This window comes from Haliaeetus albicilla, chromosome 12, assembly GCF_947461875.1.
Source record: "Haliaeetus albicilla chromosome 12, bHalAlb1.1, whole genome shotgun sequence".
Taxonomy (NCBI): Eukaryota; Metazoa; Chordata; class Aves; order Accipitriformes; family Accipitridae; genus Haliaeetus; species Haliaeetus albicilla.
The window spans coordinates 12,834,269-12,846,511 of NC_091494.1; the positions used below are offsets into that span (position 1 = coordinate 12,834,269).

Here is a 12,243-nt window from a genome sequence, read left to right on the forward strand (position 1 = left end):
AAGTAAGGGAGCAGTATTGTGTGTGGTTTAAGGGTGGGGATAAGAATTTAACCAAGAAACAAACGTCTGTAAGATCTTGTGCAACAGAATCCTCATCAGTTTGTATGAGAGATACTCTACTTCCAGATTTGGATCATACCTGTGTTGAGGTGGGAACATTGTTTCCTTTACATCATACACAGCATCCAGCAGACATATCAGAACTTAACTAATGACTTGAGGAGAACACACTTCTCCATTACTCAAAATATGCACAGCAAAATGCAAATACATATACTTCAGAGAAGACAAGCGTGAAGCCATGCAATATCCACTCTAAACCTCAGCAGAGTTGCCTAAGAGATGAGCCAGGCTGGAGCTGACTACAACAAAATCTCCAGGGCATTCAGAAACACCCGCTTCTTAAGCATAATTTATCTAAAGCAGAACATGTACCCCTCAGAGCTATGTGTGAGATGACTGGGACCTAGTAAGTGGCTAGCTTCTAGCAGTATAGAGGATCTTACATAAGATGCTGTGCCAGGACAAAAAGAGGACTTCACGTAAATCTAGTGGAAATCTGAGCAAGCAGAATGCTCGGTCACACTGAGCAAATACTGATTTCTGCTGCTGGATATTTTGTCAGGGAAAAAAGATCAGTGGGTTAGGAGTCAAGTTCATCTTTATCCAGGGTTGTGAGTAGTGCATTTCCCATAAGTACTCAGTTTTGACCTTCTCTTGAGTGCAAATATAAGCAGTAATGTCACTGGCCAGTGGTGTAGGTCTTGGTGTTTGGATATTTTCAAGAGCTGGAAAGGACAGAGGGCATCAATTCGCTCCCAGCAGTTACATCAACAGTGTTTCTGGGTTTAATGTCATTCTGTATCTCCTTATCAAATGCTGGAGCCATCCATTGTTCTTCTGACCTACACTGAAATTTTATGTTCAGGTTCTCTGAAAGGAAAACCTGTACAAAATCATAGTACAACAAAAACCTAAGCAGAGAATTTCAGGTATATCTTAACTTTATCAAGGAATCACTTTGCAGGTTTTTGCTTGATAAAGAATTAGTAATGTCTGGTGTAAGCTGATGCTGAAATTTGTTTTTTAGGGGTGAATGTGGATTGAGAGAATATTCTGAAGTTAAAACTGTGACAATAAAGATCCCTCAGAAGAATTCTTAAAATGACAAAGGACCACACTGTGCAGAAGAGCACATGATGCCACCCTCTCTATTCCTTATGGAGACCAGCACTCAGGAATAAAAAGTGATACACAATATATATTTAAGAAATTAAGTTGCAACATATATACTGGGCACATAACTGCATACATAATGCAAACCAACTCTGCATGTTTTCATAAAACTCTCCTGAGAATCATTACATCTTTATAAAACAAATCATAACAAGAGATAAAATTGCTACTGGGCATCATTTAATAACGGTTCTAGCTATAAAACTGTTAAATGCAAATGCATGCATACACACATTTATCTCTTGTTTAAATAAACAAAGTCTTACTGCTTTCAGGTTGCCTTCTCAAATCTGCCTTGTACTGACATTCTAGTTTCAATCAGGGCTTTACAAGCCAGCTTTTACCCAAAATGCTAGCAATGAACAACATAAACAAGTATCATTGATGCTCTTAAAAATTAAAAGACTCTGAACGGTAACGAGCCAAAAACTGGTATATTGGCAACTTTCCATTTAGCAGGTCAAACTGGGGAGGGAATCAAACCATTATATGGACAACAAAATCCAAATACTTATCAGTGAGATTTGGCTTTCATGACCCACAGCGATTTGGTTTTCAAAGCTTATTTTCATAATTACTTTATGTCTTGCTATAAGCAAAAATCCTCCCTCATTTACAGGAACTTAAAAGATTTTACCTGCCTGCCAAAAGAGCACAGCCAGACAGGGTGGGAGGGTGTTATAGCGAACAGGAACAGATCCCAAGGCTTCACAAAGTATTTCAGCTTTCACTGCTTGTCTAGTTTTGGTGGTGGTGTTACTGTTGTTGTTTTCACCTTTTTTCTTTTTTTTAAACAAGTATATGCACATGCAGACTCCATTTATTTGTCTGCTATTAAACTGCCTGTGATTACACTGAGAATTATTAAGTATTTGTTACAGCAGGAAGAACCCAGCAAAAGGCCACCTGACAAGAAGTAAGCTTGACTTTTTCTTACTAAATGATGGCTTGCCATCCTCACCATGCTTGTAAGCCTCAGGTGAGCTTACTGGCTGGTACTGACTTTTCAATTATGTCTGTTCTTTTTTTGGCCCAGGACAAAAATATGAGCAAGTTCTTTTAGAAGTGAGGTGTTTAAAACCTATCACATTATTACCTGCTGCTTACAGAATCTCTTCCAACTTCTAACTAACAAACTAAACACCATCTCTTTCTTCTTTCCAGCTGCAGAGCTCATCAATTCCCCAGACTTTTTAAAAAGCAGCTTCATTTTATGTTTTAACTTAGAATTAAGAAAATTTATTTTAAAAGTACAGTAAATCATCTACACTGTGTAGCTACATTATCTGGGGTGTAAGGACAGAATTATGGCCTCAGGTGTAACAGTTTTCCTAGGTGCAGAGTCTATACTACGAACTGTTGAAAACTCCCGACCTGATCAGCAAATCATTTCTGCACGTTCTTAACTTCCTTTACTCTCCGAGGAATTCTTCTTAGATTTGAAGTTGTGTGTGTCCTTAAACATACTGCTGGATCAGGACAAGAGTATCCAGCACTTTGTAGTGTGGTGGCCCTCAATATTTTGTATTTCTAACTCATGTTAAACTGTGTATGTGGTTTTTAAAGCAATATGTATACACAATGTTATTCAGAAATGACAGTACATTCACAGGCATGGAGATGAATCAACTTACTTATTCCTGAGTTGTTAAATGCAAATGCCATATACTTCTACTGTAGTGTATGTCAGAGTGAAGAAAAACAAAATACAGCAAATAAGAGATTAGTTATCTTTTAAACTGCAATATAAAAATGTGAAAAAGGAGATTTTACTTCTTTTCTCCTATTTACTTAAAAAAGAAACTTCCTGTGCTAACAGCATTTACACCGTGTACTCTTTTGTATTCTTTTTGTGTATTTTGTATGTCTGTGCTTTATTCCCAGTACATTCAGGTAAATAATACAGAGTTGCCATTTTTTTCAACCCTGTCACTGCAGCTTCATTTGATGTACATGGATTTGTGAAATCCTTTTTTAAATGTACCATCTGCATGGATCCAACAAAACATTTTTCCAGTCCCTGCGGCTTTTTGTTACAGTTTTTAATCATGTATATAGTTATATGTTATTAAAAAAGTAAAAGGATATTTTCTATGAAGTTTTTTCCATTAAAAAGGTTTAGAGAAAGACTTTGACTGTGAGACTCCTTTATTGTTGACAGAGCTATAAAAATATTTTAAAAAATATTTTCTTAGCAAAAGATCTGCTCTCACAGTAGCTTTATTTTCATTTGCAAAAGTGAATGAAGTAAAAGGCCAATTACATTTTCTGGAATATTATTGCAGCTGTATGAAAACCACGTGTGAATTGCAGATCTAGGTCATAGCCAAAGTTCATCCTCACCCTCATGGTCATAAAGTTTAGCTATTGGGGAAGGTCTGAAATCAGCAGAACCAGTGGGGCACCCTTGCAAACTGCTGCATCACAGCTTGAGTTTTGGATAATGTTTAAAAAAATCATGATGCCTTTTCTTTCTCTAGTAGATGAGTCACAGAGATGATTAAATTAATACCCAGATCTTTTATGGAGTGATATTCTACTTGCCTTTAACTTCAAAATGTTAAAATGGGGAAAAGGACTGACTGAATGTTATTAGACAGCCAGAAAAATTCACATGGACAGGTACCATACAACTCTCCCTCAAGCAATCCCTTTATTCCAGGGTTACTTTCATTGCCAGGAACAGCATTCCTCTTTTGAAATGGTGCCTATTTAGATAAAGTAATTACTCAGTTAATAAAGCGAAGCTACTTCATTGTATGGCAAGCAATGGTTATACCTCAGTGTCACAGAATAATACTGCTGGTTTAATCAACACTCTACAGGCAATCACAACAGATAAAGTAACTTGACTAAAACAGATGGCATAAAAGAGAATAAAACTTAATAATAGGAGTGAAATTGCATTCTCAAAAAGGAATCCTGTTCCTGAAAGTCTGGCATATCAGGAATATATTAAGCAGAGCTTCATTTCTACTTAACTAGTGGCATGGACAACACTCTGTCATGGGACTGTGAATGGACAATTAGCACTTTCCATATTCCCTGTCTCTATGACCTGTTTGCAACCTGTCTCACCGCTCCAAGCAGTCACATAAGCAGAAGTAATGGAGTGCTTTTCTGAAAGCAAAATGAATGAAGGAAGATTGTTCTGGAACCCACTGAAAACAAGGAGTGTTGTCATCTAATGAAATGAGCAAAGTTCAGTCCATAGTAAATAAGCACTCTGTGGAGCCCCAGCCAGTGAAAGTAAATGTATCAATAAATGTATATACAGTAGTAGTAAAGGGAGAGTTCGGAAATAATTGTGCATTTCTTCTGGGAAAAGGATGTGAAGAAAGGCAAAAAGAATTTAAGTTCTGTGGCCTTCAGACAAAGTGATGGATATTGATACTACTTGAATAGCATTCATGCATTTATTGGTGCCCTGTTACAAAGAATGCTCTTTCTCTTCCTCCCCACAGAGGCCAAGATGAAAAAAGCCTACCTTGCATATGCAGAGGCACTGTGACACAGTGCCCTCGTATTTCTCAGTTCTGCCCCAGAAAAAAAGAGAACCCATAATAACACTGAATTCAGGGCACCAGTTTAGCTTGAGAGGAAGTCAAAGACAAGCAATACACTCTGCTGTTTTCTTATGGCTCTCTGCATGGTCACATCTAGTGCTCTGGTGAGCTACATTTACAACCATAATGCTACATTTGCATCCATACATCTCCATTTACTGCATGCTAAGTCCATCAACACAGGAAGTTATTTTTCTCATAACAACCTCATACCACAATGACTGATATTCACAGTGCTATATCTATCAGGAAGCAGGAAAAACCTCTATGGCTATTAGATGCCATCAGCATTCCCAACCCATTCAAACAGACTTCTCTCAGCACATTAGACTACAGCTGCATAAAACGCATCTTTCTTCCTCATCCTCATTAAACACATAGCTGATTGATTAATTCTTTCTGTATCTTCACTGTATCTTGTGTCCACTGACAGCGCACAGGTATCAGGGAACTATGTGTGGCTCTGCCAGAAAGCTCTGGAACTTCTGAAGCAAGGTGAGGGACTTGACATGAAGTTGGGCCATTGTTTAAAAGGATAGATTAGGCTGCTGTGAGAGTAGTGGTATCATTTCATGTGACTGAAGTGTGGCTAGAAAATGCTACTACTAGGGCTTGGGGTCCCACTTTCTTCTTCCACACAGCACAATGTGGAGTGCTAGGATGCTGGTTTCAATAAGCACTTGCCTAATTTTTCTCAGAGGACCAGAACTGACACACTGGAATTCAAAGTTAACACAAGCAACAGATTATTACAGCTGGCTGCAGTGCGGGTCGAGTCATTTTAGTGGTGAAGAGCAGGTTAAGCTGTCTGTGTATCCACAGCTGCTACACTGGGGTAGTGCTCATTGCCAAGTGCTTGGTTATCTAAGATTGAGGCCTAGAGGCTGTGCACACAATTATAACTGAGAATCTGTCCCACAGACACTAAGTAGAGGCACAAGGGTGACTTGCCTCTTGGTGCAACTGGGATAAGTCACCAGAGCTGTTGCAGAATGTCCCTAATCCCCTTACTTACTGTTAGAGGGGGAGAAAAAGCACATCTACGTGCGCTGGTTTGTAAGAATGGTTAGTTCCAAACCAGTTCAGCCAGCTGAGTTTAAATCCTGAACCCTCATTAAAAGCGAATCTCATCCCCCTAGTGCAGATACTCTAGAGCCCAGTTGCACTGTAAAGACCACAACTATTTTTTAATTATATCAACAAATTCAAATCCACTCAAGGCACTACTGAAAAAAGGGACTGCACCCATGATCCACTGCTTCTCTATGATGAGCATTTGCACCATTACTTTTCATGGGTTTATAGGATGAGTTTCATCAAGCAGCAGAGGCTGTCCTGTACTGTGCACAGCACATACATATTTAGCTGTGCCTGCAGTGCCAGGAAGCACCCCAGGGAACATTATTTCACCTGATTTCAGGTGACATTTATAAACACATTATGGAGGGCCCTTGCCATCAGTTGTAATGCCCCTAAGTCTCCAATGCCCAGGAAAGCTGGGACATCTGTGGGGACAATTTGCCTTAAGGATCAATGAAGTCTATATTACTGCTATATTCCCCAGTGTATTACTGCAACCATTCCTTGTATTGTCATTTAATCCTAGTATCTAACATCAAATCCTGCAATTCCAGGCTGGTTTTGAGGTGTTTTTATCTGCCTGGAGTCTCTTGACAAGACCTGCTAAATAAACCTGGATTGTGCAACCACAACAGCAACAGACTGTAAGAAAAGCTCCGGCTGCAGAGGTTGCCAAGGAGGCTGTGCACACAGCAGGCTGAAGTAACCCAAAAGGGTGCTTGTGAAATGTTTGTGCTGCTGGCAGGCAGCACATTGCCAGGACAGATCACACATCATGCATTTGCACATCAAATGAAGCTGCACTGGTCTGAGAGCATGGGAAAGGCCTGTCTTGAACGGCATGTGTCCTACTTCCTAAACATGTATATTTTACACTTTACACTTGGTTATTGGCCAGATTGAAAGTACCGCAAGTTCCCCAAAGCTTGTCGTCTTGCCTTTGAAGTAGAACTGTCTGGATAATGTTTCCTTTGGCAATTTATCTATGTAACAAAGCAGGAACTTAGCTGCATTGGCCTCTCAACAATCCACCACTAGCTTTTGTCAAAGTATTCATGCATTTGTGTATATGCACTCACAATTTGATCATTTTTCATGACCTTGTTTAGCCCCTCTCCTTCTCCCTTATGGGTCTTCATGATGAGGTTGGTTTAACTTGTGCTAATATTAACTCGCTTCATTTGGGGTTTTTTCCCTGCTCTTTGTATGCCTGGCTGAGTTCCCATTTCCTACAGCAGCTTAATTAGCAAGACATTTGTGTGCAGCTCACTCCTGCTGCCAAACAAAAAGAATATGTGTTTGCACTGCTTCCCCTGGCAAAAGGGCTCCAGCTCATGATCCACTGGTTTTCTCAGACTCTCCTGGGACCACAAGATGGGACATAGAGCAGGATCTCTTGTGAAGTTTCTGCTGTTTCCTAGTTTCTGTTGGTCCAAAACCTCTCCCACAGTCTTTGGCACTTGACATCCAATCTCAAAGCACAGTCAGTGCCTGGCAAGAGAGGCCTCCTTTCAGTTTTTAATTCTGAACTTCACAAACACTCAAGTTTCTGGGAGGGATGCTAAATAGAAAGGTACTCCTTGCTCCCACCAAGAAACTCCAGATTAAGGATGACGGCTAAAGCACTCCCCTTGCATCTGATGGTCCTGCCACTAGTCAGAACTGCCAGCTTGTTCATTCACCATGAGATTATGGCTCTCACTCAGAGCTGGCTAGTGAGATGCCCTATCCCCAGGCTGTACAGCTATGGGGAGTAAGCAGAGAGCCTTTATTCAAATCAAGCATTCCAAAAAGTCCAGAAAAGTCACTAAATACTCTTCAGCCTTATTCTTCCAGCATCACATGCATATTCTCTTTTAAATACAACCTGGCTGTGAAATTAAAGGAGAAAAACACATTGCCTCCAAAGAAACAGGCATTTGTAGAGCTACCAATCTGTGGTTCCTGAGTGGCCTCGAGCCCCTGAGCAGTACAAGGAAAGCTTCTACACTATGATGTTGCATTGCACCAGGGTTGCCTTATCACAGGGGCTGCCATGTCCGATGTAGTGGAGGAGGCAAGTTTAGTAAGGTTGCTGAGAGCACTATGCCACTTCTGTCCTGGCATGAAACTAAACAGGAGCAATGGACTCTTTCCTGAGAATCTGTCCCATGTTTCTCCACAGTGCATACTGGACACCTTAAGCCACAAGAAGCCACTGCTAGAGAGCTCCTGGGGACTGATAAGTTGGCCAGGCCTCTGATCACATCAATATATACAGAACCACCTACTCCCATAACTGAAACTTCAGCAAAACCCAGAGCAATTCCTGCCCTGCCCCTCCAGCAGTATTCCCCTGGCAGCATTTGCCTCCCAAGGACAAACACAATTTGCCAGACATTTATGGGAAAAAATGCCCAGGAAATACCACTGGCACAACAGACTTTCACATGAGTTTCCTTAGGTAATGCAGAACATTTGACCCTTTCCCCAATTCCATTAGATCCCCTTTGTGAACCACTCTGATGCCACCATTTCAGACAGTTCTAGTGGGAAATTGACAGTAGACTTTACTGCCCAATGCCTTTAAAAATGACCCAGAAAGATGCTCTCATCTCCTGCATCTGTAGCAACTTTATAGCCAAGGCTCTGGGACAAATGTTTTAAGTTAATTTCATATTCCATTATAACAGACATAAAAAATACGATGACAAAATCACCACAGATACTGTTTCAAATCACCTTGCAGCTCTTTCCTATGAAAATACCAAACCTGCTTTCTTCCCTGTAGTGAACTGTGCATATATTATAGAAGGGCTGGTGCAAAGCTGTGCTAAAAGACAGGGTTGATAGTCGATTTCTATTTTAAAAACACATAAAACATCCTGAGCTCTTTGTCAGGGTTTTGGCAAAGAGGCTCTTTTCACTAACTGCGTTCTTAGGTAGAACTGCAACAAATGGCTCAATGATTTGTTTTTACAATGTCCTCTCTGGGAAGACTAATTACCAGCTAGCCTTCTAGCATGCAGTTTCAAACATTTGGGGCCCCATTCTTTTTGAAGCAAAATTCATACTATGGACTGCAGAACCTGTCTGGGTGGGGGCATTTTGCTGAAATTTTCTAAAAGCTTTAGGATTATGGGCTGGCCAAGAGATTTCATGATACCTCCAGAACTTTGGAAAATTAAGTGGGGAAAAAAACATGCTTTCCTCTGTATTACTATTTGTCTCTTTGGGGTAGTAATATAGTCACCAAACCTAAGTGACTGCAAATGCTCTTCTCAACTGTTTTGTACACAAAGCTCAGAAGAACAAAGGTAGATTTCATGCATTCGTTGTGAAAGCTGTGTTCAGCAGCAAGAACCACATTGCACACAGCACTGTAGTGTGTTGATCCAGCAGCAGATTCTGCCTGACAAAGGAAAACAAACTGATGGGTTTCTTCCAATTTGTCTTATTTTTATACAAAGTTTCAGGACAATCAACTTTTCTTCCTCATTATTCTCCCTAATGGACTTCTTTCTCCCTTCTTAATTCCTACTCCTCTTGGAGTAAATGGTGCCTCTCTAAAGGTTCTAGCTGAGGCAAAGCACTGAATGTTTAACTTCACTGTGCATATAGTCTCTGCTAGTATTTTCCAGCTTTGCCATTAAACACGGGGCAGGCCGGGCAGTGGCTCCTCATTAGGCTATGTTCCTGGATGATTTAGACTGCAGACCAAGGCAGCAAACATAACTGGCTTTCCGGACTCAGTCATGGCAACCAGCATTCGGTAAGTCATTATTAGTCTCATCTGCACCAGCCTGTCTTAACCAGTCCAACATGCCTTTTTTTTCCAATTACAGATATCAACCTTTACAGCAAATAATTTTGTGATCTATTTTTACTGGGAAGTTAAGCAGCAGCAAAGGTACTATATGTTCAGAACTCATTGTTCAAACATGGTTTATAACCTTTAAAAGGAAAAATAAACAATCACAAAGACTTGCTAGGTTTCTATGCATAGTTGAGTCGTTCCCTGCTTTGAATGTTATTAAAGCTCTGGAAGACATGCTTGCTTACTTTAGCTTGAGTCATAAACCATCTCCCATTGCAATCACAGGCAAGTTAGTATCTGAGCAACTGCAGATGCTGCTGAGCAGAGAAAAAAAATGATAAACCAGGATGAAATTTACAGAAGGGAAGGGGTAGTGGGAGTGGGTGGCTTAAAGGGGCTTTCACTATTTCTTTCCCTGACAGTCTTTAGCACATCTCTTACAGCCTCATGCCTCACTCCCAGTTATGCACTTGATCACATCTCCTGCACAACAGGGACCTTCTGCAACTGTCCTTTAAGTGGCATTATTTTAGAAATCTAAACTGAAAGGTTCCTCTGCATATAAGGAATCAAACTACATAAATCTCACACTATATTCAGAATTTCCAGAATCCATAGAGAATCCAAAACCATGAATTTGCTTCAGCTGCTTATTTATGTCAGGTATGTTCAAGAAGTTCAGACCTGGAAAGAAACTTGTCCTCTCTTCATGCAACTGCAGGTATGGGCACTTCCTACGGAATATATTTACAACACAAATAGGCTTTGGATGGTCTACAAACCAAACTTACAAGAACTGAGGGAGTTACAGTTACAAGGTAAGCATCCATTTTGAAACTGTTCTAATAAAATCAAGTTATTTCAGCTGCAATGGCCTGCAGGGACAACAATATTTGCTTTCTTTTGCATCATCTTTGTCAATGCTTCATGGCACAAAAAAAGAAAAAGGTGTTAATTCATCACCTGATTATTTGTATGCAGTCGATCAAAACCATGGCCCCACTGTCCTGTACAAACATCATAGATTTGGTCTAGGCCTCAAAAGTTTTAAAAGTAAAATGAAAAGCCAGGAAAAAAGAAAATAATTATTATTACCATTTTACAGACAAGGAGCTGATTGAGAGAAACAAATGCAGCAACTAATCCCAAGATTACAGAGGAAAATCTGCTGCAAAGGCTAGGACCAAGCACAGATCTCCTGACTCCTAGCACAGTGCCCTACTTGCTACTGGCTTTTTCCTGAGCCATGTTTCTTGCATATAAACACTGTAATTATACTATTGTAGAGGAAAAATTAATACATGCAAACACATACACAGAGAACTGATGAGACTCTTACAGAGGAATTCTGTATGTCTAAAGATCTGTAGGAGTAGAATTTAAATGCTTTTCATTTCTGACAAACTGAACTGGGGAAAGCCCTTGAAATTCTTTGGAACTAATGATTTTTTAAGACCTTCAAACAGGGGGGTCTGATTTTTCTTGTTACAAAGAGCACATTAGTCATTCATTTCTACATATTTAGACTCAGTGCAGGATCTCTCAGCTAATAAATAATACCATCAACTTTCACCAGGACTTGACTGTAGACAAATGAGATTTTCAGCACTTTTATCAGTTTATTGCAGTTTTGGTGTGTTGTTGCCTGTTTCTCCACAGCCAAGTGGCAAGCTCCATACTTACATGTGCCTGTAAGTTATTTATTTATTTTCACTCACACACACACACGCATGCACGTGCATTCAGCCTGCAGGTTTTTTATTTGGATGCATACAGTTCAATCTCTTGCACTCCCTTTCGCTCCCCGTTTCTGCATTTGCTCCCCACAACAGGAGGTGAGCTCGCAGAGGACGTAAGAACTGTTTATCCCTGCTGAGTTCACTGGGAACTGACAGCGTTCAGCATGTCTGAGAACCTAGGATATATAGGTATTTAGGTATCTGCAAGGCTTTAACTCAAGGAAGCAATTAGGCATCAGTTTGTGGCTGGCTGTGCTTCAACACCAGTTTGAAGCTGCCTGACTAAAAACCTTTGAAAAGTTGAGTCTAGAGATGGACCTCTACGTGAGATTTCTAACAGAGGTCCAGTCAGCATAAGCAGTGGCATACAAGTCAGAGCTCTAGGTTGAGATGAACTGTTCTCTTGACTCTGTTGACTTGATCTCTTAAGACAGCAACGGGAGATAAGACCCACAGAGCAGGTGTCAGCACCTCCAGCATAGAAATATCAATTTAGGGTGAGATTCATCTTGCCCAGGTTCCTAATTTAGGAATCTTACTTGAAAATTAAATCCTTACCTAGATTAATTCAAATTATATTCAATGCTTCATTTTTTAAACTCAAAACTGTTGATGAATTGATGGCAAAATTACATAACTGTGTATGCAACATGCCGGGTTACCCTCAGGGAACCCTGATTAGAGCCTCTTACTAACTCTGTTGTTAAATCCTGCAGACTCAAAACATCAAGGTGCCAATATCCAACTGCATTGTAACACAGGCACAACAATGCCTTGAGAATGTCAAAACTAAAAAAAAAAAACAAACCCAAAACAAAAAAAAAAA

The 12,243-nt window shown here is 40.1% G+C and overlaps 1 protein-coding gene and 1 long non-coding RNA gene across 4 annotated transcripts in view; one reads left to right on the forward strand and one right to left on the reverse strand.

Annotated features, from left to right (window-relative positions):
* ALDH1A2 (aldehyde dehydrogenase 1 family member A2) overlaps positions 1-3,365 on the forward strand; it is a 58,347-nt gene extending 54,982 nt beyond the window's left edge. For both annotated transcript variants that reach the window (XM_069798122.1, XM_009924302.2), the window contains exon 13: positions 1,091-3,365. In XM_069798122.1, coding sequence (XP_069654223.1) covers positions 1,091-1,163 — 73 coding nt within the window. In that variant the 3' untranslated portion in view covers positions 1,164-3,365. The remainder of the gene's footprint in view (positions 1-1,090) is intronic.
* The window catches only part of LOC138688020 (uncharacterized), a 131,372-nt gene that overhangs the window by 52,144 nt on the left and 66,985 nt on the right, over positions 1-12,243 (reverse strand). The gene's annotated exons all lie outside the window — the stretch shown is intronic.